General features: G+C 54.5%; 1 protein-coding gene across 1 annotated transcript; it reads left to right on the forward strand.

Moving 5' to 3' along the window:
* The first annotated feature begins 4031 nt into the window (after positions 1-4031).
* PHKA1 (phosphorylase kinase regulatory subunit alpha 1) lies at positions 4032-24994 on the forward strand. The gene is made up of 33 exons (XM_059482893.1): positions 4032-4179; positions 4283-4441; positions 4922-4969; positions 5439-5607; positions 5973-6055; positions 6231-6311; positions 6721-6819; positions 6924-7070; positions 7393-7446; positions 8863-8985; positions 9097-9192; positions 9938-10045; positions 10239-10317; positions 10763-10897; positions 11936-12045; positions 12672-12816; positions 13748-13826; positions 14245-14324; positions 16125-16301; positions 16695-16789; positions 16958-17097; positions 17226-17382; positions 17543-17622; positions 17822-17900; positions 17987-18116; positions 18493-18594; positions 18999-19114; positions 19423-19461; positions 20239-20283; positions 20540-20710; positions 21228-21281; positions 21419-21619; positions 21870-24994. Exons 1-33 carry the CDS (start codon positions 4102-4104, stop codon positions 22041-22043), a joined length of 3633 nt encoding a protein of 1210 aa, XP_059338876.1. The 5' UTR covers positions 4032-4101; the 3' UTR covers positions 22044-24994.
* The last annotated feature ends 115 nt before the right edge of the window (positions 24995-25109 follow it).

The following is a 25109-nucleotide window of genomic DNA, read 5'->3' on the forward strand; positions in this document are numbered from 1 at the left end:
GACCATCTTGGCCTGTTCTTGCACTGCCCCTAGGGTGCAGCAAGTGCACCCTGGGATAGGTTGCACTAGGCTGTATCCCTGTGCCCTGCCTTTGTGCTTTCACTGGAGGGGGTGGTTCAAGCAGGGCCTATGAGAAGTGCCTCCCCTGGGGCATTGACCTGCCCTAGTGCAGAGGAGACCAAATGTGGCTGCAGGCAGCTGCCTCCATGGGTCTGGGAATGAGAGATGCCCCACATCCCTCTGTATGGGGCAAGTCCTAGGAGACCATGGAAGAGCAATGAGCCAGGTCTCCTGGGGCTGTCTGTCACCATGGCCAAGGCATTTCTCTGCTGTTGCTATTGTGGGTAGGTATCTGCAAACAAACCTGACTGTTGCTGGATATGATGCCCTGTCTGCAGTGCTGGAGCAAAATTTCCATTCTTTGAGCAGCAAGGCATAGGTGGCAGCCATCATCCTTGGCACCAGTGCTGTCACCTGGGTGCTGTTTCTCCACAGCTCATGCTTTTGCCAGGGTCTCCTCTTGCTTGGGGTCCAGCCCCATCTGTTATTGCTGGCCCAAGCTCCATGGGGATGTTTCAGCAGTTTTATTTTTCCCGTGTTTGCTGTTGGGTGGGCTGCTGTCAACTCCAATCCCTCCCTTTCCTGCCAATCTCAAAGTTTCTTTCCCATCCTGGAAGACTGAGAAACCACAGAGCCCCAGGTTCTCTCTTGCCCCTTGTCCCCAGCTAGCCACATCTTGGTGATGAGTGGGGAACATCTGCTTTTTTGGAAGCTCACATATCTGAGCCCTATCAATCATTAACCATGTTCTGTTGATTCATGCAGACAAGTGATGATAAAAGACATGGAGAGAGGCATGCTCCCAGCCCTGGATACCCCTAGATGCCAGTGCCCCCCTCACCCCCAACCTGCTGCCAGCACCCCTTGGACCAAGTGCTCACCTGGGTGAGCACTGGAGTTTGTCACCCCAGCCCCGTGTCCATTTATGCACTGTGCCAACAGGCTCTTGAGTCTTTTGGGATGGGCCCCTTCCTTGAGTACCCATGGGTGCCTAGGGGCTGCTCCAGCATCAGGATCACCTCTGTGCTGTTTGTGGGAAAGGTGCTGCCACAGAGATGGAGGAGCAGTGATTCAGGGAAAGATTCACTGTCCCCAGATGACCCCAGCTCTGTGCCTGCATCATTGCTGGGACTGCCAGGTGCAGGGTGCAGTGACCCTGGCCTGTTGCCTGGGTGCACCTTGCAGGGATGATCTTCCTGCAGATCCCGCAGCTATGTGAGCCTCTTGGGCACAGCCTGGCATTCCATTGGGGACCACCAGGAATCCTGGCTTTGGGGACATGTGCCCCAACCCACCCTCAGGTAGGGATCTTGCCTGTGGAGCTGCTGCTAGCCCCTTTCTCTCCCCCAGGCCAGCTAGTGCATCCCTGTTCCCTTCTGCCTTGTTCGAGCTCCTTCCCCTGCCCCAAACCCCACACCCCACACTGAGGCTTTGTTTTGTTTCCACAGGGTGCCCATTCACTATCCCTCCTGCTGCCCTCCTAAGTGGGCATGCACACCTCACACCCCACATCCTGCAGGCTGGCACTGGGCAGAGGGGGGATGTGTCCCACGTGCCCTTGCAGTGTTGGGGTAAATCTAGGCTGGGCACAGTACAGGGGCACCAGGATGGAGATCACCCAGCTGTGGAGAACAGGTGCTCCCCAGGCACCTTGCCAGGACTGCAGCTGGATGCAAACGGTGCTAGCCAGAATCCAGATGCCTTATGGGTGCCCTGCAGAGATACTGGCAGCCCCCAGCTGGGGCTGTTTCTTTGCCCAGGGCCACTGAAATATTTGTGCAGAGCCATTACCTGAGAGGAGCAGTGCCTGAGAGGAGGCACCTGACAGATGGAGTTTGCAAGACTATGGAAGCCTCAGCACTCAGAATGGCTGACAGGGCCAGTGCAGTCCCCACTACCATCCCCAGGAATCACCATCAGCCTAGCACTACTCCTGTCCTTCCTCTTGCTTCTTTACAGCGCCCTCCAGGGGGCTCTTGGCATGAAGGGCAGGTGCCAGGTGACTCAGGACATTCCTCCCTTCCCCATCTGCCCTTCTGGGTGTTCCAGGAGCCCCAGGGGGTGGGAGGCATGTGGCCCCCCAGATGGCCCATGCAACACCCTTCTAGAGGATGGAGAGCAGCAGACCCCTGGGTGCCCACTGCTGGCACAGCACTCAGTGTGTCAGCAGGGCCTGTGGTAACTGGGGACCCCTGCTCATCCCCTGCATCACCCCCTGCCTAGGCTTGTGTGCATGACTGGGACTCTTAATGTGTCTCATCCCTACAAGCCCTGTGGCCTGCTCCTTGTACTCTGATGTCCCCAGCCATGGGGCCTCACAAGTAACCCAACCCCACCAACTTTGGGAGTTCTCAACTCTAGGACCCCCACCCCATTATTCCTCACTGCCCACCAGGGACCTCCTGTGCCCACCATTGTGGTGTCCTCCAGTTCCAGTGACTCCAGCCTAGGCACCCCCCAGCAGAGCCCAGCTTTGGCCCCCCATCCAGCTGCCTCCAGCTCAGGGATGCTCTTCCTCTGCACACCCTGGCATAGTGCTCTTGGCTGCTCTGCCCCACAGGGCTGGGGGTGTGCCCCACCACAGTATGAGTGCCGACAGCCACTAGCATCCCTAGGAATGTCCACTGCGCACTAGAATCCCCAGAGACCAAGGGACAGTGTGCACTCACTGCTGGGACAGGACTCTCCAGCAGCCGTATGTCCTGTGGGCTGGGCCAGGGGGAGACTGTGCTGCTTAGCTCCCTGGGGCCATGCCGTGGCTGGGCTGCTCCAGATGCTCTGTACAGAAAATAAACCTAATGCACCCTGCCCACGTTCAGCACCTTCTTGCCTCTGCCCAGCTGTGCAAAGGCAGATTACATGGATGACAGGATCATGTGTGCCTCAGGGTGGCACATGGCACCTGCGGGGTCCTGTCTCTCGCCCAACAGCTGCAGAGTCCAATGCAGCACCCACTTGGCCCCCACCTACCCAAAAGGGTCCCTGGGATGAGGCGTGCTGTGGTCTTCAGGAGCCCACTGTGTGCCCAAATGCTGCTGGTGCACCTGTGTGGGTGCACATCTGTATGATGCACGTGTCTGCCCACACCTGTGCATGCAGGTGTATGCAGTGTAAGCCTGTGTGTGCCCATGTGCATGATTGTGTATGTGCATGGGAAGTGTGACTGTGTGCTTATGCATATGTGTGCTTATAGGTGAGGGTACTTGTGGGTATCCACAGGTTTGCACACCTGTGAATGTACATAGGTGCACAAGTGTGTGTGTATTTCTGTGTGCTATGGACACACAGAAAAGCAAAGCATAGCTGTGTACACATGTGTGCGTGTGGAGGTATGTGTGCACACGAGTCTGCCTGTGCATGTGTTCCAGTGCAGGTAGGTGTGTAAGTGCACACCTGTAAGTGTGCATGTGTGTGCATGCCCATGCTCCTACGTGCACGTGCACACCTATGGACGTCTCCATGCCTCTGTCCACATGCGTGTCTTTGTCTCTGCACCTAGCTTATGTGTGCGTGTCCGTACAGACGCACACTGGTACGTGTACCTATCGGTGTGTCCGCCTGTGTGTCTGTACAGTCTCACACCAGTACGCGAACACATCCTGCGTCCCTGCGCCACACCACACACCAGTCCGTGTATGTGTTCCACACCGGCACAGGTATCCGTGCGTCCGCGCGTCCGTCCGTGTATGTGATTATCCGTGTGTCCGTCCGGGTGTCTGTCCTTGCAGCCGTGTATCCATACTCAGCGTTGTTCGGCCTTGGCCCGGCAGGGGGCGCCGAAGGCCCCCGCCGCCCCGCCCTCGGGGCCTCCATGTCCTTCAGGTCCTGCCCACTCGGGACTGAGCGCCCCGTGGACCGAAGCCACCGCCGGCGAGGAGCGCCGGGCGACGCGGGTGGGGCGGCCGCTCAGGGGCTGTAGCGGTGCTCGGGTAGCGCCGTCGGCGGCAGCGAGCAGGCGGTGCCCCGGGGCGGAGCGGGGCGGGGCTTTGAGAGGACCCGTGCCGTCCCGCCGGTGCCGGTTCCCGTCCTGTAGCCGCCGTCATGAGGAGCCGGAGCAACTCGGGTGTACGTCTGGACGGCTACGGGCGCCTGGTGCAGCAGACCATCCTCCGCCACCAGGTGCGGACCCTGCCCGGGAATGGGGAGCAGACCCGGGGCCCCGGCGCGCCCCGCCGGCCGCTGGGCCAGGGAGTTGTGTGTGAACGGTGCGTCCCCTCCGCAGGACGCGGTGACGGGGCTGCTCCCCGCCAGCGCCGACCACCAGGACGCCTGGGTCCGGGACAACGTGTACAGCATCTTGGCGGTGTGGGGTCTTGGCCTAGCCTACCGCAAGAATGCCGACCGCGACGAGGACAAGGCCAAGGCCTACGAGCTGGAGCAGGTAGGAGGGAGCAGGAGCCGGGGGCGGGGCTGGTATCACTCGGGGACCGCAGTCACCCCGGTCTGGTCAGCCACAGGTCACAGCTGGGTCAGGGGCAGTGCAGTGAGGACGAGGACGCGGCTCTCCCCCGACACGGGAGGCAATGGGAATGGATGTCAGAGCCTGCTCTTCCCAGACCACACTGGAGCCCAACCAGAGGGTCTAGACCTCTGGCTCTGGGGTGATCTGGGGCCACAGACGTTTTCTCAAGGGCTGGGGAGCCATGTCCTGCAGCCATGCCCTCTGTCCTCCTGCACAGCATGGCAACCTGGCCTTGCTGGCAGACCAAGAAATCTTCCCTCTGCTGTCACCCAGGGGCTGTGAAAATGTGAGCAGGGGCTCTGATTACGGACACTGAGCCCCACAAAGGTCAGCGGCCAGCTGATCCTGAGTCAGGGCTTCTCCTGGAGATTAACAAACCTATTTTCCTTGTTCCTGCAGAGCGTGGTGAAGCTGATGCAGGGGCTGCTCCAGTGCATGATGAGACAGGTAGGGGCTGGGGAGTACCTCTGAGTGTCATGTGGTCTCCTTAAAGCCCTGCTGTACCACAGAGGCTGTTGTCCTAGCTCCCCCAGCCCTCCCCAGCCTTCCTTGATGAGCAGAGGGAAGGCTCCCTTCCAGCAAGTCTTGAAATAAGTTCTGAGTGAGCATCTGTCATGGGTGTGATTGAAGTTGTGGGCTGGCAGTCAGTGGAGCCTTTGCCAGCTGCTCCCTGTCATGAGGCCTGGCAGGATTCTACAGCTCCTCCTCCCTGAGGGCATTTGGGGTAAACCCTTTTCTTTCTGCATGGTGCAGCTGTGGCAGTGGGGCTCAGCCCAGGGGTTGCAGAATTTCTGCCCTGCCAGGCGTGACTCCATGTGCTCCACTCATGGCATGGGGCAGCCCTTGGCTCAGGAGCTGTCAGTTCTCTCTGTAGACAGGGTTCAATGAATGCCTGCATCTCTTTGCCCTTCTCAAGGTGGACAAGGTAGAGGCCTTCAAGTACAGTCAGAGCACCAGGGACTGCCTGCATGCCAAATATAACACCCACACCTGTGCCACCGTGGTAGGAGACCACGAATGGGGTCACCTACAGATGGATGCTACCTCCCTCTACCTCCTCATGCTTGCACAAATGACGGCCTCAGGTAATGCTGGCGGCTCCCATTGCAGCTTTGAGCATGCTACTCTTCAGGTTCTTCAGAGTCTCAGTTTGGATGCAGCGTCCTGGGTACCAAGCTGTTGCAATGGCTTCTGTGACCCCCACTGTTTCCTTATGCTCACAGTACCTGAGGCGGGTTTGGGCCCCTTGATGTTGGTCTCTCCAAAAGCCCGTTTGTCTGAAGCCCTAGTGCAGCCCAGTAAGGGGTGGGAGTGGAGATGGAGTCAGCTAGGACATAGCTCCCGTTGGGCAGGCATGCAGTGGGGAGGAATCGTCCCTGGGTTACTGCAGCCCCATTCTGAGTATGCTTGTGGGCTTGGAGCATAATGTGAATTCTTCCCTCTGCTTTAGGCCTTCACATAATTCACAGCTTGGATGAAGTCAACTTTATCCAGAACCTTGTGTTCTACATCGAAGCTGCCTACAAAACTGCGGTGGGTAGCATGTGCTGAGGAGGCGGGGTGTGCTCCGATGGTGGCGATACTGCACTGGTGTCCAGGAACAGCTGTGGGTTCCACCTGAGCCACACCAGCACCTTCTTGAAGCACCATGGATGGGTGGGATTCAAAGGCTTTCTGGGTATGTTCTGAAACAGTGCCTGCTTCACAGGACTTTGGCATATGGGAGCGTGGGGACAAGACAAACCAGGGCATCACCGAGTTGAATGCCAGTTCTGTTGGCATGGCCAAGGTGAGCTGGGAAGCAATGCTGGCTGGTGGGATGAGGAGCTCCAGTGGCCCTGAGCTGCTTTTTGACAGGGCAGGCTGGGCATGTTGAACTGCTGAGGCTCAATGCAGTGATAGGTTCCCCAGGAACCTATTTTCTCGTGCACTGGGATAAAACTGTGCCCTTCTAGCCTGGATTTTGCCTGAACTGGGAGTGAAAAGTTAATTGGGGGTGTGTGGCAGAAATGTCCCGGACCCTTTTGATGTCTCGAGATGTCCCATTTTGACCAGAGATGTTCTGCAACCACAGCAGGGTTCAAATTCCTTTAAATTTGGGCAGTGCTTTACACGGAGGGACTAGCATGGAATGAGAGCTCTTACAAATGAACAGCAAGGTAAAGGACATGTCTCTTTGTGTCTCACCCTGCTTGCAGGCTGCCCTGGAGGCACTGGATGAGCTGGATCTCTTTGGAGCCAAGGGAGGCCCGCAGTCAGTGATATGGGTGCTGTCAGACGAAGTGCAGCACTGCCAGGTGAGACCCCCTTGGCCATGACACTGTTGTCAGAGGAACTGTGATCTACTGGGTTTGCAGTGTTAGCCTGACAGCCTAACCACCTTGCCTTCCCCTTTGCCCAGTCGATCCTCCACTCAATGCTGCCCAGGGCCTCCACATCCAAGGAGGTGGATGCCAGTGTGCTCTCTGTCATCTCCTACCCAGCATTTGCTGTGGAGGACAGCGAGCTGGTAGAAATCACCAAGCAGGAGATTATCACCAAGCTGCAGGTGAGCATCTCTGCCCTTGTCTCACTGTTCCCAGGAGACAGCTGCAGTCCAGACTGCTGTAGCCCTTTTTTTCCCAAAAACATGTTCTGTGGGGAGTTGCTGGGGCATGTCCTGTCCCAGTCTCCATGACCTGTGGCAGGGGTGTGCAAAGAAGCAGCCCTGTGTGCTGTGGCCCCAGGCTGTGATTGTGGCACCTGAGTGCTGGATGAGTGAGGAAGGGGGTGTTTGGCTGAAGGAAACACCCTGCTCCTGATTCTGCATTGAAAGTACAAGATACCTCACACTGTGCCTTCTGCTCAGCCAATCTTTCCCTCCCTTCCAGGGCCGCTATGGCTGCTGCCGCTTCCTCCGGGATGGATACAGGACTCCCAAAGAGGTGAGGCTCCTCAGCCCTGCTGCCTGGCACAACTTGACTGCCAAGCAGCAGCCTGCCTGGATGCAGCACAAAGGCTGTGTTAGGGAGCACTGGGAAGACAGGAGCCCTGAGAAGCCCCAGGCAGTGTCATGGGTCTGGACAACGCTTCCCAAAATGCCAGAGCTCATTGGGAAGGTGGTATGTCCCACCCACGCCCATAGCAGATGGCCAGAGACTGGCTTTGCCTGTATCCTGAGACCCGGTGGTGTGTCTTTCTTAGTCTGGTAGAAGGTGGGACCAGTGCCCAGCATGGGAGCCCTGCTGAGGTGGGCTCTTCCAGGGCTGCATCATCCCTGAGCGAGGTAGCTCTGGAGGTCACGAAGCTAATTCTGTCTCTCCTAGACCAGCAGTCAGCTTGGGTACTGTCAGAATGGCCCTGGGAGCAAGTGGAGAGTTAGCTGCTTTGGGGAGAGAAAACAGGAAATTTTTGTAAGCAGCAGTCTCATTTGTTAACTGCTGAACTAGGAAATGATATTTAGAGGCTCTTAAGTCATCACCAGCTGCTGGGCCTGTAACCTTTGGTCTTGAGTACTTCTGAATGCTTCTCCTTTGCTGCACCTCTGCAGACCTGCCCATAATAGGCAGTATGTGTGGCTGCCTCTCCTCCAGAGCCAGAGCAGCATCTCCAATCCAGTGTTCCCAATGCTTATGAGCTTTGGCAGCATGCAGAGTTGTGGATTACTTACTTCTGGGGAGCTGTGAGGCATGGAAAGGACAGCAGGGCCTGCAGAGGCATGCATCTAGCTGGAGTCAGATGGGATTTTGGAAGCTTATGGCTGGAGTCCAGGTAGAAGATATCTGTTCCTTCTGTCCTCTCTGCCTGAATAGTCTGCTAAGGCAAACACTCTCCCTTCTCTGCAGCAGACAGAGCAGTTAGCAGGGAAGGTTGAAGAAAGGGCACTACACCACACAGAACTGTGGTGGGAGGGCTCTGGGCAGGCAGCTCTTCATCCTGACAGATTCCCTTGCGTTGGGCTCACAGTGGCACCACATGGCAGGAGGGCCATGAAGGAACCTCTCTGGCCCTGTGTCACCAGGCCAAGCCCTCTCACCTGGCTGGGCCAGGTTGATGATGCTGGAGGAGACAGATGCTGAGAGGCTCAGGCAGAGCAGGCAAGGCAGAGGGGACCCAGCATGGCACAGGGGATGTAGACCCCAGAAAGGGTAAGTCTCTCCATTATCAGTGCAGGGGGCTCAGGAGGGGGTAGTCCAGTGGAGAAAACAGAGGCTGGAGGTGAAATTGCTTTTCAGCTCTTCCTTGGCTATCTGCAAATAAGGGCTGGGAGGACATTTGAGGCTAGGGTCTCACAGGGAGGAGAAGCCCTGTCAGTTTGAGGGGATCCTGTCACATACCACCTGCCTCGATGTCACTTACAGGACCCCAAACGCCTCTACTATGAACCTGCTGAGCTGAAGCTGTTTGAGAACATTGAGTGTGAGTGGCCTCTCTTCTGGGCATACTTGATGATTGATGGGATTTTCAGTGGAAACATGGAGCAGGTAAGAGAGGTGAGACCTGCTGGGCTAGTTGAAAAAAATTCCCTGGCAGGAGCAGTGTGTGGAGGAAGGAAGCAGGTAGCTGGCAGCAGATTTCCTCTCCTCTCTTCTCAGGTGCAGGAGTATCGGGAAGCCCTTGAAGGGGTTCTTATCAAGGGGAAGAATGGGGTACACCTGCTGCCAGAGCTCTACAGTGTCCCACCAGATAAGGTGAGTGAACCTGAGCTATGGTGGAAAGCAGGAGTGTCTTACAGAATCACAGGATATTCTGAGTTGGAAGGGACCCACAAGAATCATGAAAGTCCAGTGCTGAAACTCCTGGTCTTATTATCAGATAATTAAGTTTTAAGTTTTAACCCAAATTGTTAGTGAAGGGGCACACGTAGTGCATGGAAACCTCATGTATAAAAAGGATGGCTTGGAGCTGTTATGAAACTGTGATAAAAATTGGGGTTTTTTTCCCAAAGCATTTCTTGTTCCCACACACAAGAGTTCTTTGCTGACAATCTGCTTGCTCAGAGACTGAGTGCTCTGAGAGCTCAGGACAAGCAGACCTGGGCTGAGTAGGTGGTGCTGAGCTCCAGATCAGTGGTGAGGGAATTTGTGTGGGCCTGGGCTAAGAGCAGTAGCCTCCTGATGCTCAGGTTATCCAGGAGAGATTTGCTCCTCACCAGTATCAGAAAGCATCTCTGGGTGCTCCTGGGGCATGCCGGCTCTAGTGGGATGGCCTGAGCTGAGAAACCAAACATGGCTTGAGCAGCTGCTCTGTTGTCTGACACAGATGCCCGGGGAAGTCATAGTAAGAGACGAGGAATGTAACCTGGCTCTGTGACAAATGCTGTTGTCAGGCCTTGTTTTAAGCCTTGAACTGCTGGACTTCAAGACGCAGTGAGGATGCTTCCTTCAGCATCCTGTGTCTATAGATCCCTTCTTGACCTCCTGACTTGTCTTCCAGGTGGATGAAGAATACAGGAATCCACACACTGTGGATAGGATACCCATGGGCAAGCTGCCACACATGTGGGGACAGTCCCTCTACATTCTGGGTTGTCTGATGGCTGAGGTAGGGTCACCCTGGGTGCTGGGGAGGGCTGTGGGACCAGGCTCTGAGCTGGGAAGGTGCAAATGCTGCCACCCACCATGGGGAAGTTGTCACCTCCACCCCCCAGGACCTCTTAAAGGTGAGTTGTCCATAGGCATCGTCCATTCTACCCTACCCATAAAATGTTAATCTCTTTATACCTTTTTTCCCACAGGGGTTTCTAGCTCCTGGTGAAATAGATCCCCTCAACCGCCGTTTCGCGACTGTCCCTAAACCTGATGTGGTGGTCCAAGGTGAGGGAAAGGAACCAGTCCCAAACCCCTGAGTCTGGCAGGTGGGGAGGACTCTGGCTGGGCAGAATTCAGAGGTGCCTCTGGGGTGACTCTGCTTGATGGGTTGCTGCCAATACAGCCCAGTCTCAGCCCTTGCAAGGCAGGTGGAAGATGGGGTGCAAGTCCTTCTGTTTCATCCTGTGTTGACCCACAAAACTATCATCTGCTGCAGCCTCCTCTGCAGAGAGGTTGAAAATTGTCTTCCTGCCACTTGGTGAGGAAGACTTGTGTGTATAGAGTGTTAGGAGGAGCAAAGCAGACTTCTGCAGTGGGAACTGGTTCCCAAGGGAACCCAGACAGCTTCTTCTCTGTGGTATGGTGCCTTGTATGTGTCCCCAAAGGCATGGGGCACTGTTGTCACACACCTTTGTGCCTCTGTTGCACTGAGACTGTCTTCCATCCACAGTGTGTATCCTGGCTGAAACAGAGGAGATCAAGGCAATCCTGCAGAAGGAAGGCATTAACGTGGAGACTGTGGCCGACGTCTACCCCATCAGAGTGCAGCCTGCTCGCATCCTCAGCCACATCTATGCCCGGCTGGGTGAGCTGGGCTCCCTGCTCCTGCAGCAAATGGGGTGCAGAAGGCTCTGTCTCACGCCTGGCACTCCTGCTCATAGACAGTCATGTCCTGCTCTCTGCTTGGCTGATGAGGATTCTGCTGCCCATTTCTAGGCCTGATAACGCCGCTGATGCCAAAGGGGAACAAAGTGGCAGACAGTGCTGTTAAGTGTGATTGTGACAGGAATAGAGCTTTGGCTTGCAGTTGCATAGTCACCCCAGGAAGAGACAAGAGACTGATAGATGTTGAACCTTATGTGGGCAGGAGTTGTCTTCTGTTCCTGTATTCAGATCTGGATGGGGGAGGCTAGCCAGAACCCGGGAAGCGTCCTCTGGCTGTCCCTGGCAAAGAGGGCCCAGAGCTCAGGCAGTATGGCTGTTGTTGGTGGGTGGGCAGGGCTGAGTGTGAAGGGAGGATGTGCTCACCTCTGCATGCTTGCTCCTTGATGCTGCAAACCCTTGGGCATGGGGTTTGTTTTGCAGGAGCCAGAGATTTAGCCTGGGCCAAAGGAGACACCTGATCTGCTGTGATTTAATTTGGCAGCTAATTTAGGCCACCAAAAGGCCAAGTGTGACATGGGCAGGGGGAGCAGCCTGGCAGCTGCCAGAGCTGACAAGCAAGGGGTAATGCTGTTGCTGCACCATCCTGGGCCTTGGGAGTCATCCAGGAGCAATTGGAATGCTGATAGAGCTGTCAGCTTAGGGGGCCCAGCCCTATGCAGACGGGCACCTCTAGCACTGCTCCTGCTTCGGACGTGCCCAAAGACCAGAAGCTGTGACACTGCAGAAGTCAGGACAGGCTGTGTGTCGCTGTTTCACCATGTCTCTACTCCTCTGGGCAGGTCTGGGGACAGAATTACTGTCCCTTAGAACTGTACCAGCTTGACACACAGTTCTGGGATATCCCAACTTCAAACCAGCATTTCCCTGCTGGCTGGTAACAAGATGCTTGGCACTACTTGCTGCTGCAGCCCTTTCATGAGAAGGCTTGTACTAAAAACTCCTCTCCCTGCCTTCCCAGGCCGCAACAAGCAGATGTGCCTTACTGGACGGCCCTACCGGCATATGGGTGTCCTTGGGACCTCCAAGCTCTACAAAATCAGGAAGAGCATCTTTACCTTTACCCCACAGGTGAGTGACATTGCAGAGGCTCATTCCTAGCTATTCTGTGATATGAAACTGGGCAGGAAGTTTCTTCAATGGCTGGGTACTCGTTCTAAGATACACTCTCTAAACAGCCTGGCAGTGTGGAGTAGTCCAACTCTGTAGCATGAGGCAGCACAGTTGGTGGTCCTGGCTGTGTGGATGTTGGGACAGCTTGAGCCTTTTAATGATCAGTATTGGATGAAAATCCCTGCTCACCCTGACGAGAACACCAGGAAGATGCTGATGGCAGGCCAGGGACGTGTGTCCAGGGAACAAGCAGTAATCCAAACCTAGCACTATGGGGAGTGCATATTCACTTGAAACAGGCACAACATGGACTCACTGTGTGGTGCTGGATGCTGCTGCTGCTGAGCTATGGTGTTAGTTATGTCCCCCTAGTTGTTAGTGGCCAGTAGCTGCCCTGGGGTTTGAGGGTCCCTTGCTGGGCTGTACTAGCTGATGCCAAGTAAGGGATGAGCTGTTAGTGCAAAGGCCCCTCTGGGGGCACAGCATGGCTAGCTTGACTGTGTGCCTGTGGGAAGACATAGGTGGCACCATAAGGACCTAGTGACTACATGTAGGGCTGATCATGTCTCTTGCTGTCCTCACAGTTCATAGACCAGCAGCAGTTCTACCTGGCTCTTGACAACAAGATGATTGTGGAGATGCTGAGGACAGACCTCTCCTACCTGTGCAGCCGGTGGAGGATGACTGGGCGACCAACCATCACCTTCCCCATCTCCCACACCATGCTCGGTATAGATGCTCCAGCGTGACAAGGCATTTGCTTAGAGCAGCCCTGGGAAATGGCTCTGCAGGAGGAAGGGGGTGGGCAAATATGTGACCATCTCAATAACAGGGACATGGTGAGGCTGGAGCAGCTAGTAGTTTCCTGTGCAGAGCTTACTGCTCAGAGGAGCCATGTTGAGTGGGCAGCTGGCCTGGCAGCTAACAGGGTTGTCTGCCAGGCAGTAGTACCTGCAGCTCAAGGGCTGTTTGCTGGCATTGACGTATTCAGGCTCCAGGCAAATAGGCTTGTGGAAAGGCCTTTTGGGAGCAAGACCAAAACCACAATTTCTCTGTAGAAGTGTTCTTGGTGCTCTTTCTGTGTCTTGACTCTTCCCTAAGACTGAGCATCTGCTAAAGGCTTTCCTAGTCAACAGAGAGGGGAAAACAGTAAACTGGAAGGAGCAAAGGCACAGAGCAGAATTGGCTTGCCTGCAGCAGCTCACAGGTTCCCTATGAGCCCGGTGTAGGAAAGTGACTTTGTTCTGCTCTAAGGCCTTTCTGTCTCTCCTTGTGTATTTAAAATCCCCTTAATTTCTGTGCCTTTTGCTGTGGTGTCTCCTGACCTCGACAGCAGCCCACTCTTCTGCTTCATTATGTGAAAGGCAGAGACAGAGCAGGGGGCTGTTAGGGGCTGCTGTCTGGTACTGTCTGCTTCAGCCAAGGGTGAAATCCGTGGAGCCTGGAGTGCATCCTGGCATGGTTTTCCTTGAATCCAGCCTGGACAGTCAAGAATTTCCCTTTTTGGGTGGTGCTTTTGGTACCACAGCCTGACCACATACCCCAGAGTAAGGGTCTGGCCATGGTGCTTTGGGTGTCTGAATGCTCACCTAGTCCTGGGTTACATTCTGGGGGTGAGTTTGAGCATGAGGGCCTGACTGCCTGTGCATCTTCCACACAGATGAAACCAGCAGCAGTGTCCATCCCACGGTGCTGGCAATGCTTCAAAAGCTGCAGGATGGGTATTTTGGTGGTGCAAGGTGAGTGCAGCTTCCTGCAGTGCAGTAGGGAGAGGGCTCATGGCCTCCAAGAGCCTGGTTATGAGGATACCTGCTGGGCAGAGCATAGGGTGTGGGGGAGCAAGCTGGGGAAGATACACTGGGGTGTGCTAGGCTATCAGTGTTCCCTAGGGCTACAGTCCCAACAGAGGAGATGAAAGAGGGGACATGGCTCTTCATGTCATCAAATCCATGGCTACAGGATTTCTCTAATAGCTTTTGGGCAGCCCTTCCATGCCCACCCACAGCTGAAAGAGTTGCAGGCAGCTAAAGTAGACACCAGTGTGTGAATGCTCCCGGTGAACATGTCTCTCCCCATCAAAGAGCAGGAGCCAGGAGGTAAAGCCAAGGGTATCACCTCCCCTTTCCTCTCCATGTGACCTTCCTATCTCTTGCCCAGAATTCAGACTGGTAAATTGTCGGAGTTCCTGACAACATCATGCCGAACGCACCTCAGCTTTATGGACCCTGGGCCAGAGGGTAAGGTCTTTGCCATGAGTTACAGGCTCAGCAGTGACAGCTTTGAGAAGCTAGACACCTAGGAGTGCTGCATGGCTTGCAGATAGCAGAGGATGGTAAGGGAGAACAGGCCAGTCACTGCTGTGGGGTGGCAAATGCCTAACTCACCCTTACAACCATAACACCCAGCCTCCCTGCCAGCATACACCGCTGTGTTCTTCATGTGCTTGGGTTTTCACCATGTTCCCATCTGGCTCTCTGTCAACCTTGTCTGGAATGAGCAGCTCTGACCTTCATAAGCTGCTATGTGGAGAAGAGATAAAGGAGCCTGCCTCAGCTTGGGAGATGTGTCTGAGGGTCTTTGATGCATAAATGGCAGTGCAGAAGGTGATAGCACATTGACCAAGGTGGTGGGGAAGAGCCACCTAATTAATCTCTGTTTTTTTTCCCAAAGCCTTTGCCACTCCCCTTGGCAGACCTACCCCCGTGAGTGCCAAATTGAAGCCTCACTGCTGTATAGAGAGTACCTGAGAATGCTTTGGCCCATCACAGCATAAGGGACCCCCACCTTGTGCTGGGACCATGCAGGGTGCAAGTTTTGCTGTTCCCCTTACAAGCAGGCCTCTGGACATCTCCTGTGTGACCTAGCACTGGTCATCATCAGCCTTCCCACTATCTGTTTTACCTCTGCAGCTCCTGCAGCTAGTGAATGCACTGCTGGGACTCTGAATGCTCATTTTTCTTGCCCTTCTCTCACTTCATCTGCAGCCTCCTTACAGGCTGCATCAGGGTTTGTCCAAAGTGTCTGCTTTGCCTCCCAGCTCCAGCGCGAGGATCTGCCTGGCCTTTCAACAGCATCTCAAAGATGCTAAATTTTAGATTTCCTGTGGTCAGATGCTGCAGCCAGGTTAATGTTCTCAAGGGTGGTGCTTAGAGGATTTTTCCAGCCTAGCCTTCAGGCACTGTCACAAGCCATGCTGTTGAGGGGTGGAAAGGGGATGCCATGCTGCTTCAGGTGCAGTCAGCAGCTTGTCTCCTGGGCCCAACACATCTCTGAGCTTGCCAGTTGGAGAGCAGCATAACTTTGCCCTGGCCCACTGTTAGTGCATTGACATCTGTGTTTTATCTGGGGCAGTTCCCCCCTCAGGGGCATTCCCTCACTTTTGTCTCCTGACTGAGCAGAGACCTGGCCTCTGAGCACCATCTTCCATGTTGCTGTTAGTGCATGGTGCCTCTGGTGATCCTGATGTGGTGTTGGGAGCTGCTTGAAGCTGGGCAAAGAGCAAGGCAGGAACCATAACTCTTCCTGTAACTCCAATTTACAAATAACTGTTGCAAACCCACCTTGCCTTGCTCCCTTGCTGGAGTCCTACTTGGAAGATGCCCTTGCTGTGCTTGGGTGCTTGTAAGTGGTCTCTGCTTGGACAAGCTGCCTCTGGCTGTACCTCTCCACTTCTTCCCTGGAGAGAAGGAGTGTGAGGGTTTTCCTGCAGGGTTTGAGTGGGACGTTCCTGTCCTTGCACAGGCTTGGATCAGAGACATGCTGCAGCAACATGCTGTTGCTTCCTTTGTCAACGTGGGACATGGAGAGAGCCCCAGTTTAGGATAGACAGTGTCCTAGGCAGGAGTCATGCAGGAACAGGGGTGCTTTGTGTGTCTGGCTGCTGGCACTGTCCATTACTCTACCTGGCTGCCAGCACTGGCCCTACATTGTCACTTTGTGCAGCCAGCAAAGCTTTCTCTTACAGGTGGGAGCTCTCTGGGCCTTTGGTGCTATGACTCAAAGTGGCTGAACTCCTGCTCTGCTGCTTTCCCTTCCAGAGGACACCGATGATGAGGTTGCTCAGTATCTGGATCACCTGCTGCAGCGCACGACTCCGCAGTCAAACCTGCCTCCGACCACCCAGCGGGGAGGGCTGAGCCGCTTCAGGGCTGCTGTCCACACCACCCGTGACCTCATGTCCCTGGCATCCAAGGCCAAGGACCTGCATGTCCAGAGTGAGTAACTCCAACACCCTCCACATCTTCCCTTGAGCCCAGGGGTGAGGTTGAAGTGCTTTGGGAGCTCTCACAGCTGTATGATGCTAGGGTTCCCGTGGGTTGCAGAGAAACTAAGCCTTTACCTGGGCAAAGGCGCTTTATGTTGATCATGTTAGTCCTGGCCATGGAGTGTCTTGGAGTTGGTGCCTGGGCAGCCCCATGAAAACTCAATAAAGGATGGCAGCTCCCTGCGGTGTTCCTCTGAATGGGTGGACAGGGGCTCCTTCTCCCATAGCCAACTTCTCTGCAAGGACTGGGTGGGGAGCAGTGTCAGTGTCTGAGGTAGTTTGAGGCACCGTAGTGGTGACTGGGGCTAGATGTGTCTCTGCCAACCTGTGGGGTTTTTTTTAGATGTTGGGATGTATGTCCCCAGCAGGATCTTCCAGGCATCGCAGCAGTCAGTTAAGCTTCTGAGTTCACTCCACCAGCATGACTTGGATGGCAAGGTGAGTTCTGTCTCTCCCAGACTGAGCTATCCTTTCAGCTATAGCCAGAGTGTCCTTGCAGGATTGCAAGGGGAAGTCCTGTTGTTTGATGAGGGAGAATATGCATGGGTCCATTTGGTGCAGGGTGCTGGTAATGCTAATCATCAGCACAGGTCTCCCTTCCTCCAGAGCCACGCGCTCTATGCAGAGATGAACTTGCCACGTGATGAGGATGGAAATGTGGACTGCAAGGCACTGGTGGACCAGCTGCGCATCTGCCCCACACTGCAGGAACAAGCAGACATCCTTTACATGCTCCACATCCTCAAGTAGGATGATCTCTGTGTCCTGAGGGCTCACTGTGCATAGAGGAGTTTGGCACAGCCCAGGGGGCTTGCCAGGAAGCTGCAACAGACAAATTGCTGGACATAACGCAGCACCTCCTTCATCTTCACAGGGGACCCGAGTGGCACACAGGGCTTGATAGTGAGCCTGGCCCCACCATCAAGGAGCTCCTCACTGAGTTGTATGTGCGGGTGGGGGAGACACGCCAGTGGGCCCTGATTCGCTACGTCTCTGGTATCCTCAAGAAGAAAGTTGAAGCTCTGGATGAGGTAACAGCTGTACAGCCAGCCTCTAACAGGCTGAGGTCTGTCAGGGAGGAGGCAGCAGAGTGAGCAGGAGAACCATGACTGCATCAGCTCTGTCTGCCTCTGCCTTGTGCTGAGCCCCCAAACCCTCAGCTGTTGACAGCAGCTGCCTTTCTGTCCCCAGGCCTGTACTGACCTCCTATCTCACCAGAAACACTTGACAGTGGGGCTGCCCCCAGAGCCACGTGAGAAGACAATCTCCACGTGAGTGTGGCACCTCTCTCTCCCGAAGCATGCTGGGCTGGGTCTGGATGTGAGCCTGCTGCTCTGGGGTCCATGGGCAGGAGTGGTCCTGGGTGGCTGTCCCCAGCCTATATCTCTTCTCTTGGGGCTGTACAGACTGGGGGTATGCAAAGTTTGCTCTGCTGCCTCTCACCTGCTCTGCTGTTTGTCCACACCCCAGCCCAATCCCCTATGAGGAACTTGTTCACCTTATTGATGAAGCCAGTGAGAAGAACCTCAGTGTGTCTATCCTTACCCAGGTGAGGGGCTGGGGTGTCAGGGGAGCCTAAAGCTGGCTATCTGCCCTGGTGAGCAGCAGTGAGGTGATCTGCCTTTGTCCCTCTAGGAGATCATGGTGTACTTAGCCATGTACATACGCACACAGCCTGCACTGTTTGCTGAGATGTTCCGCATCCGCATTGGGCTCATCATCCAGGTGATGGCAACAGAGCTGGCACACTCCCTGTGTTGTTCAGGTACATGTGGCAGAGACAACACCCTTGCTGGGGTAGGTGCTGTGATGCTTAGGGCTCTGTCAGCCAGAAAGTAGTACTGTTAAAAGTGGGCAGCTCAGGCTAAGACAAGACCCTGCATGGAAGTGCCAGTGTCTGCAGCTGGACATGTTCTTGAGTAGTACAAACAAGTGATTGCACTGCAGTCTCCATCCCAGCATGTGTTGGGCTGGCCATGGGAAGAGTCCATTTTATAGGCAACATCAGGAGCCTAGTGTATGTCCTTGCCGGATGAGCTCCTGTACCAGTGCTCCCCCTGGTCACAGAATGGCATGCAGGGTAGAAATGTCCTAGGAGGACTGTGAGATAGGCTACAAAATCACAGTTCTCTTCTTTCCAGCTGGAGAAGCCACGGAGAACCTGATGAATCTCAGCCCATCAGACATGAAGAGTCTCCTCTACCACATCCTTTCTGGCAAGGAGTTTGGGGTGGAAAGGAGTGGTGAGTTGCAGCAGAGAGCATCTCAGGGCAAAGCTGAGTGCACAGCATGGCCAGATCTACCTGTTCCTACCTTTGAGCGCTGTACCTGTTCTCCCCCATGTTCAGCACAGATGCTTCAGTACTGGAGGGGTCCAGCAGGAAGTTCTGCCTTTCATAAGGAATGAGGCTGAGTGATTTCTGGGATCAGTCCCGAATCTCATGGCTATTTGAGTTTTGCTTAGTTTGACACTTGACCTGGTTGGATCTAAATTGAAGCAGTTCTGTACTGTGCTCATGGATCTGTGATGCTATCATGTTTGAGGGCAAGGTCATGCAGAGGTCCCAGTGCCCGGGCAGCAATGAGGGACAAGGGATGGCCATGCCTTGAGCAATGTTGCCCACTCTAGACCTCTCTTCCCCACCAGTGCGTTCCGTGGACTCGTCGCTCACCACTGCTGTCTCCATCTGTGACATGGAAGCTGTCGGGACCACCAGGCCTGAGCGCACTGGCCTCGTCAGGCTGAAAAGTGAAATCAAACAGGTGAGGGCAGGTGGTGCAGGCCACTCACGACAGGTCTTGTGGGTGAAAACCAGCTACAAACCAGACAGAGCTGATGGAAGAGTGGGAGACACAGATGCTTCCAGGAGCTAATTTTGTCTGCAGTTCTGTCCTGAGGGGAAAGTTGGGGTGAATCTGGTAGTGGGTAGGGGTTGCTCTGGCAATTCAGTGGGAGCACAGGGGTGCTTGAGAAGGTGCAGGGGTGAGGAGGACCATGTGGTGTCTCAGGTGTGGCCAGCATCTTGGTGGGCATCTTCCAACAGCAGAACTTTCATTTTGTTCTCTTGCAGCAACTGGATAAACGTAGGCAGTCTCTGCCTGGGAGTAAGGTGAAGCCTCCCTGGTCCTGCAGCCTCAGCTTTTGCCCCTCATGCCATGCACCAGGGCAGCTTCCTTGCATGCACAAGTCAATAAGGTTCCTTCAGCTACTGCAACAATGAGTTGGCTTCCCCTCTAAGCAACTGCCATTATAGCCAGCTGGAAGCTGTGCTCAAATACATTCCATTATACCCACAAAATCTGCTGAGCAGGATGGCTTGATGCTGCCAGTGCCATGACCAGTAGTGACTCTGCTGGACAGTTCACTGGGTCCTGCCTGCAGCTTCCCCAGCTATTTCTTCTCTGGGGAAGGAGGCCTGTGGTCAGCTACAAATGTCAATGACCTCCTCTTGTGCCTATGTCCAGGAGGAGTCCTGAGCTCTAGAACATGTCTTGTCATCAAAGAGACAGAGGACAGAGCTTGCTGGGGCCAGGCTGATGCAGCAGCTAGGGCCAACTTGCTGCAGTGTGAAACCTGACATCACACAGGGTTGTCTGTGGGCAGTGACCTTCCTACTGGTCCTTCTGTCTGCTCAAGACTAAATCCCTGCCCATACGAGCAAGCCAGCAGAGCAGTAGCAGTCCTATTCCTATGTGCAGGCCAGTGCAAACCCACTGCTGCTGTGGCTCTGGCATGTGCAGCCCTCTGCAGCTTTCCTTTCAAAACTCCCTCTGTCTCCAGCCAGCCCTGGCCCCTGACCGTGATCTGTGCTGCTGCTGCTCTGTTTGCTGTGACTGCTGCCCTGCTCTGGCATGGTCTCATTTCCATCTCTCCCTTTCTCCTTCAGCCCCTCAGTTTGCAGTCCGGAGACACCACCCTCAGGTCCTCTCTGGTAACTTATGTTTGTTGGCTGCACACATAGGGTCTGTCTTATTTGTGGTTGCAGGAAGGAGCTGTGCTCTGGGGGATGCTACAGGGAACTGGGGCTGTAAGGTGGGCTTTGCTGAAGGCAGGGGGTAGCAGCTCTGTCTTGGGAATGAGGCTGGAGAACTTCAAACAACAAACTCTTGAGCAGCAGCAGCAGGCTGCATTCCTGTGGGATATTTAACTTTGCAGCAGTCTCTGTGGTTCTTGTTTTGTCTGCCCAGTCTGCTGGGCACACAGAGCTGCTGGGCAAGGACTCCTTTTCAAGGGTGCTAGAAGACCAGGGCACTACGGACAGCCGGCAGGGCCAGTGGCAGCGGAGGCGCCGGCTGGATGGGGCCCTTAACCGTGTCCCTGTGGGCTTCTACCAGAAAGTCTGGAAGGTCCTGCAGAAGGTGAGTTAGACTGGTGCCTCTCCATGCATGTGAGCCTCTGGTCCCAGGCACCAGCCTTGCCAAGGGGACTTGGGCACTCAGGGCTGGTCCCTGATGTTATGTAGATATATGCTTCAGGGACAAGGCCTGCAGCTGACCTTGGAAAGCTGTAGAAGACGTGCACTTGCCTTGTAGTCTTGTAGGACGTGCCTCAGCCTGTACCTTGCAGAGGGGAACTGCTCAGGTGCTTCATGCATCAAGCAGACAAATGCATGGCTGGAGCCACAGCTGAAGGTGATCTGGGCACAGCCGATCCTCAGCATGGTGAGGCAGGGAGCAGAGCCCCATGCAGGGGGCTCTGGCTGATGCTGAACTGATGGCAAAGGAGTGATGCTATATGGAGTCAGGAGGCGGCGCTGAGGTGTATGGGCAGCATGCACCAGTGCTCAAGTGGGAGCAAGTTCGTGGGCTGGACCTATGTATCTTAGCATGATGCTTCTCCAAGCCATAACCATGATCTCTCCTTCTTGTTCTGCAGTGCCATGGTCTCTCTGTGGAGGGCTTTGTTCTTCCCTCCTCAACAACCAGAGAGGTAGGAGGTTCATGTGAATGGGGGATGGGGCACATGGGTTGCTGTGTGCTGGTTACCCTGGGTGATTGCCCAGCACAGCTCAGGAGTTCAGCAGGTGATACAGTGCTTTAGGTACACTTCTTTCTACCTCCTCACAGATGACCCCAGGGGAAATGAAGTTTGCTGTGCATGTGGAATCTGTCCTCAACCGTGTGCCCCAGCCAGAGTACAGGCAGCTGCTGGTGGAAGCTATCTTAGTGCTCACCATGCTGGTGGACATGGAGGTGCACACCATTGGTGGCATCATAGCTGTGGAAAAGATCTTGCACATAGCAAATGACCTCTTCTATGAGGAGCAGGTAGGGGCCAGGCCTCACCCAGGGCTGCTGGCTACATTCCCCATACCTGTGCAGGGCTCACCCACTTGGAGAGCCCTGCGTGTTTTCCCTGTTGTGTTCATGGGGCACAGCAAAGCAATAGTGTCTTCCTCCCACTCCTCATCATCATTGTGTCACACTGAGTGCAACAGAAAATACTTGGGATGGAAGCTGATAATGGGATTGCCCTTTTTCCTAATGATGTCTCTCTGCTTCTCTGTTCAAAATCCAGAAAGCCCTGGGTGCTGATGAGCACATGCTGGAGAGGGATCCTTCGACAGGCATCTGCAGCCTGCTGTATGACAGTGCACCAAGCGGCCGGTTTGGCACCATGACCTACCTGTCCAAGTCGGTGGCCTTGTATGTGTACGACTTTCTGCCCACAGATGGCTGCTCCATGCAGTAGCTCTTGCAGCTCCTCACTGGGTTGCAGGTGCTCTGGGATGGTTGTTTCATACAGCTTGTAAAGATGAACACTAGGTTAGTTTGCAAGGCAGTCTGCATCTCTCCTCCCAGGCCTGGCCTCTTGGTGGGTGAGCAGCCCTCTGAGGAACTCCACAGGAGGCATGTGTCCTAAGCTGACCTGTGCCTGTGTGGCCTGCAGAGCAAAGGAAAGGCTGAGCTTTGAAGCGTGCTTGTGTTAGAAGGTTCTGTCTGCATGACTCCTCCTGATTCATCATCCCTGGAAAGACCTCTGTTTGAGGGAGTTGGAAAGGGTTCCCCTGACCAGACTCTTGTGCTCGGCATTACAATGCTCTCTGACCAGCTCAAACTCTCCCTGTCTCTAACAGGTTTGCAGTTTTTAACCTCTTCTGTGCTGCTTATTATTCCAAATCTGCAGGATTTATGCTAGTGCAGGCTGAGGCTCTTGCTCTTCCTGCTGCTGATGGAAAAGTTTTGCTAGAGGAATAGGGGATGGTGCCTGAGCCTTTCTCCCAGCACATCCAAAATCAATATGGTCCAGCCCAGCCACAGCTGTGCTGCTTGGTAGCAGGCAGCCCATCATCCCCTGCTGGGTGTCCTGTGTGCAGAGCTGGGGAGGTTATGGTAGCCAGGATCCCTTTTACCTCCAAGCTGCTAGTACAGGGCTTCTGGCTAGCTGGGACATGCCAGTGACAGCCCTTATGTGCCATCTACTCTATCCCTGGCAGTGGTTCTAGTGGCCAAGTGACAGATTCCTGAGTTCTCATGCCCTGTGTAGCAGCTCTGAGCTGGCTACTCAGTGTTAGCTCTGCAATCAAAACCATGCTTTTAATGCTCATCTCTGGCTTCTGCTCCATCTCCCACAGCCTGGCACAGAGAAGGATGGGGACATAGCAGATCCCTGCTCTAATCTACCATGCAGGTCAGCCCCCACTCAGGATGGTGCAGTTGGACTAATGAGGATCACATGCCACAAAGTGGTTTTAGGAAGTGGGGTTCCCTTTTGACTCCCTAGTTCACCTCCCTAAGACTTCAGGTGTGCTCCAGTACACTCAGCATGTTGAGCAACAGGCCAAGAATTCTCACTTGCACCCCCTGACCTTGCAGTGTCCCACGGCTTGTCACAGGCCAGCCTGATATCATCTATGTCCCCCTCCAAGACTGGTTTACAGCTGTCTGTGAGCAAAGCTCTGAGCAAAGATCCTCTTTCCCTTTGGGAAAGGTTGATCCCATCTAACCGCAGCATGCTTTGTTAGAAAAAGCATTAAAAAACTTGAAATTGTGGCAGTGACGTCGGCCACCAAGCCATATATTCAGCAGACTGAGTCCATCTCTTTCAATGTCACTGACCACAACTGGAAGGACAGAGGAAAGAAACTGTGTTCCAGAATCCCTTACCAACCATCCCCAGGCCCTGAAGTCTCCTTTGATTGCCCTTGGACTGTGTGTTGCAGTTTCATTGCCACCCACATGGAAGAGCATCAGTGGATAACAGTCTGAAGCTGAACCTGGCTGGGAAGTGTCCTAGTGCTGTGCTTAACCTGGGCCCCAGGAAGGCAGCAGACTTCCCTAAGAGGACTGTCTGTGTGGCACATTGGACCCTCAGAAAGGAGTCACCTATAACTGTAACCCATCTTTCTTGTAGAGGTGGACATGGTCTGGGGGTATCACAGCCATGGCAACACCTCTGGTGTAGATGGACTAACATCCGATCATCCATTGCCTGGCCTTCCACAGGAGAGATTCATACCTGCTGTACAGAGGCATGTGGGGAAGCAAGGTGGGCAAGGAGGGGGTTTGCCTCCACCCACTCCTTTTAAGTTACTGCTTTCACCTGGCAAGGGAGCATACAGGATCCCCTTGAACCTGTGTATTCTGGGGTGGCTGTTCCCCTGTCAGGCAGGGCAGAGCCTGGTTCTACGAGTCTTTCTCAGACTCCCTTATGCCCCTTAATCTTTCTACATCCTCTCATAGCTGAGCCCCGAGGGTGGGCAGATCTTGGCCCACACTGAACACAGTTGTTCTCACCACTGCCTTGCTTCCCAGTGAAAGGCTCTGGCAGTCCCTGCACCCAGAGGCTTGGATGGCTGTGTGGTTTCATGGGAGCTCTGTCTGAGGAGCCACATCCACTCTAGGAAGCACAGAAGATGTGGATTCTGCCAGGTAGATGTCACAGCCTGAGCTCCTTCTGAGAGGGTGATGCACAGCAGCTGTACTTTTCTCTCGAGCTGGCAGGGTGACAGTGCCCGTGTCATGCACCACTCTCAGCCCATGTAGCCTGTGGTGCACCCTGGGCTGGCTGTGAGTGCAGGAGTGGCTGCCAGGCAAAAGTCGGCCACTCCACTGTGGATATGGCTGGCTCCGAAGCCAGATGTTTTCCTCTGTGCCGGCCTGTGTTTTTTGATGTCCAGGTTGGTTTGGCCTCAAAGCCAGGTGGTCTCTTGGGGCAGAAGCTCTTCTGTACATGTGGTTGTAGGGAAGATCATGCTATGAAAAGCCAGTGTCCATAAAGGAGACAGAGGAGTCCTGCAACTTTATTCAAATAAAGGGAGAGAGTCCACTGGGACATCAGCCTGTGGGATATTCTCTCTCTAGGTTTCAGAAAGTGCAGCTTCCTTTTATCTTAAACTCCCAGGTGCTTGTTGCCCTCCTCCTTAGTCCATTTGCTGAGATACTGGGAAGGTACAGCCTTCCCAAACGGTCTACCACATATTCTCCCCTCGAGCCTGTCATTTTCCCCCAAAGTTCAGAAACTCAGGCTCGTGTGGACCCATTTGTCTGTTTCAGGAATCAAACTGTCTGCGTTTTGTAACAAACCTGTGGCTTGAAGTGGGTAGAAACATTAAGACCCATTTGTAAGACGTTAACACCCGTACCCTCACCCTTGGAATTGTTTGTAAAGACATTAGCACACATCTTTCTTATCATGGCTAATCCCTCCCTTGGTGATCCCTGCTCCCGTCAGGGGAGCCTTAAAGGGCCCGAGCCCCTGCCCGGCGCCTCCCTCTGACCCGAGGGACCCGGTGGGAGCTGCCTGGGGTCGGGGGGC

Source organism: Ammospiza nelsoni, chromosome 15, assembly GCF_027579445.1.
Source record: "Ammospiza nelsoni isolate bAmmNel1 chromosome 15, bAmmNel1.pri, whole genome shotgun sequence".
NCBI classification, from domain to species: Eukaryota; Metazoa; Chordata; class Aves; order Passeriformes; family Passerellidae; genus Ammospiza; species Ammospiza nelsoni.

Excerpts from the sequence above, each read along its gene's own strand:
- PHKA1 (XM_059482893.1), top strand. The coding sequence starts at position 4,102 with ATGAGGAGCCGGAGCAACTCGGGTGTACGTCTGGACGGCTACGGGCGC. Across the intron at positions 7,071-7,392 it reads AGATTATCACCAAGCTGCAG|GGCCGCTATGGCTGCTGCCG; the intron begins GTGAGCATCTCT and ends CCTCCCTTCCAG. Across the intron at positions 21,282-21,418 it reads CCTCCTCAACAACCAGAGAG|ATGACCCCAGGGGAAATGAA; the intron begins GTAGGAGGTTCA and ends ACCTCCTCACAG.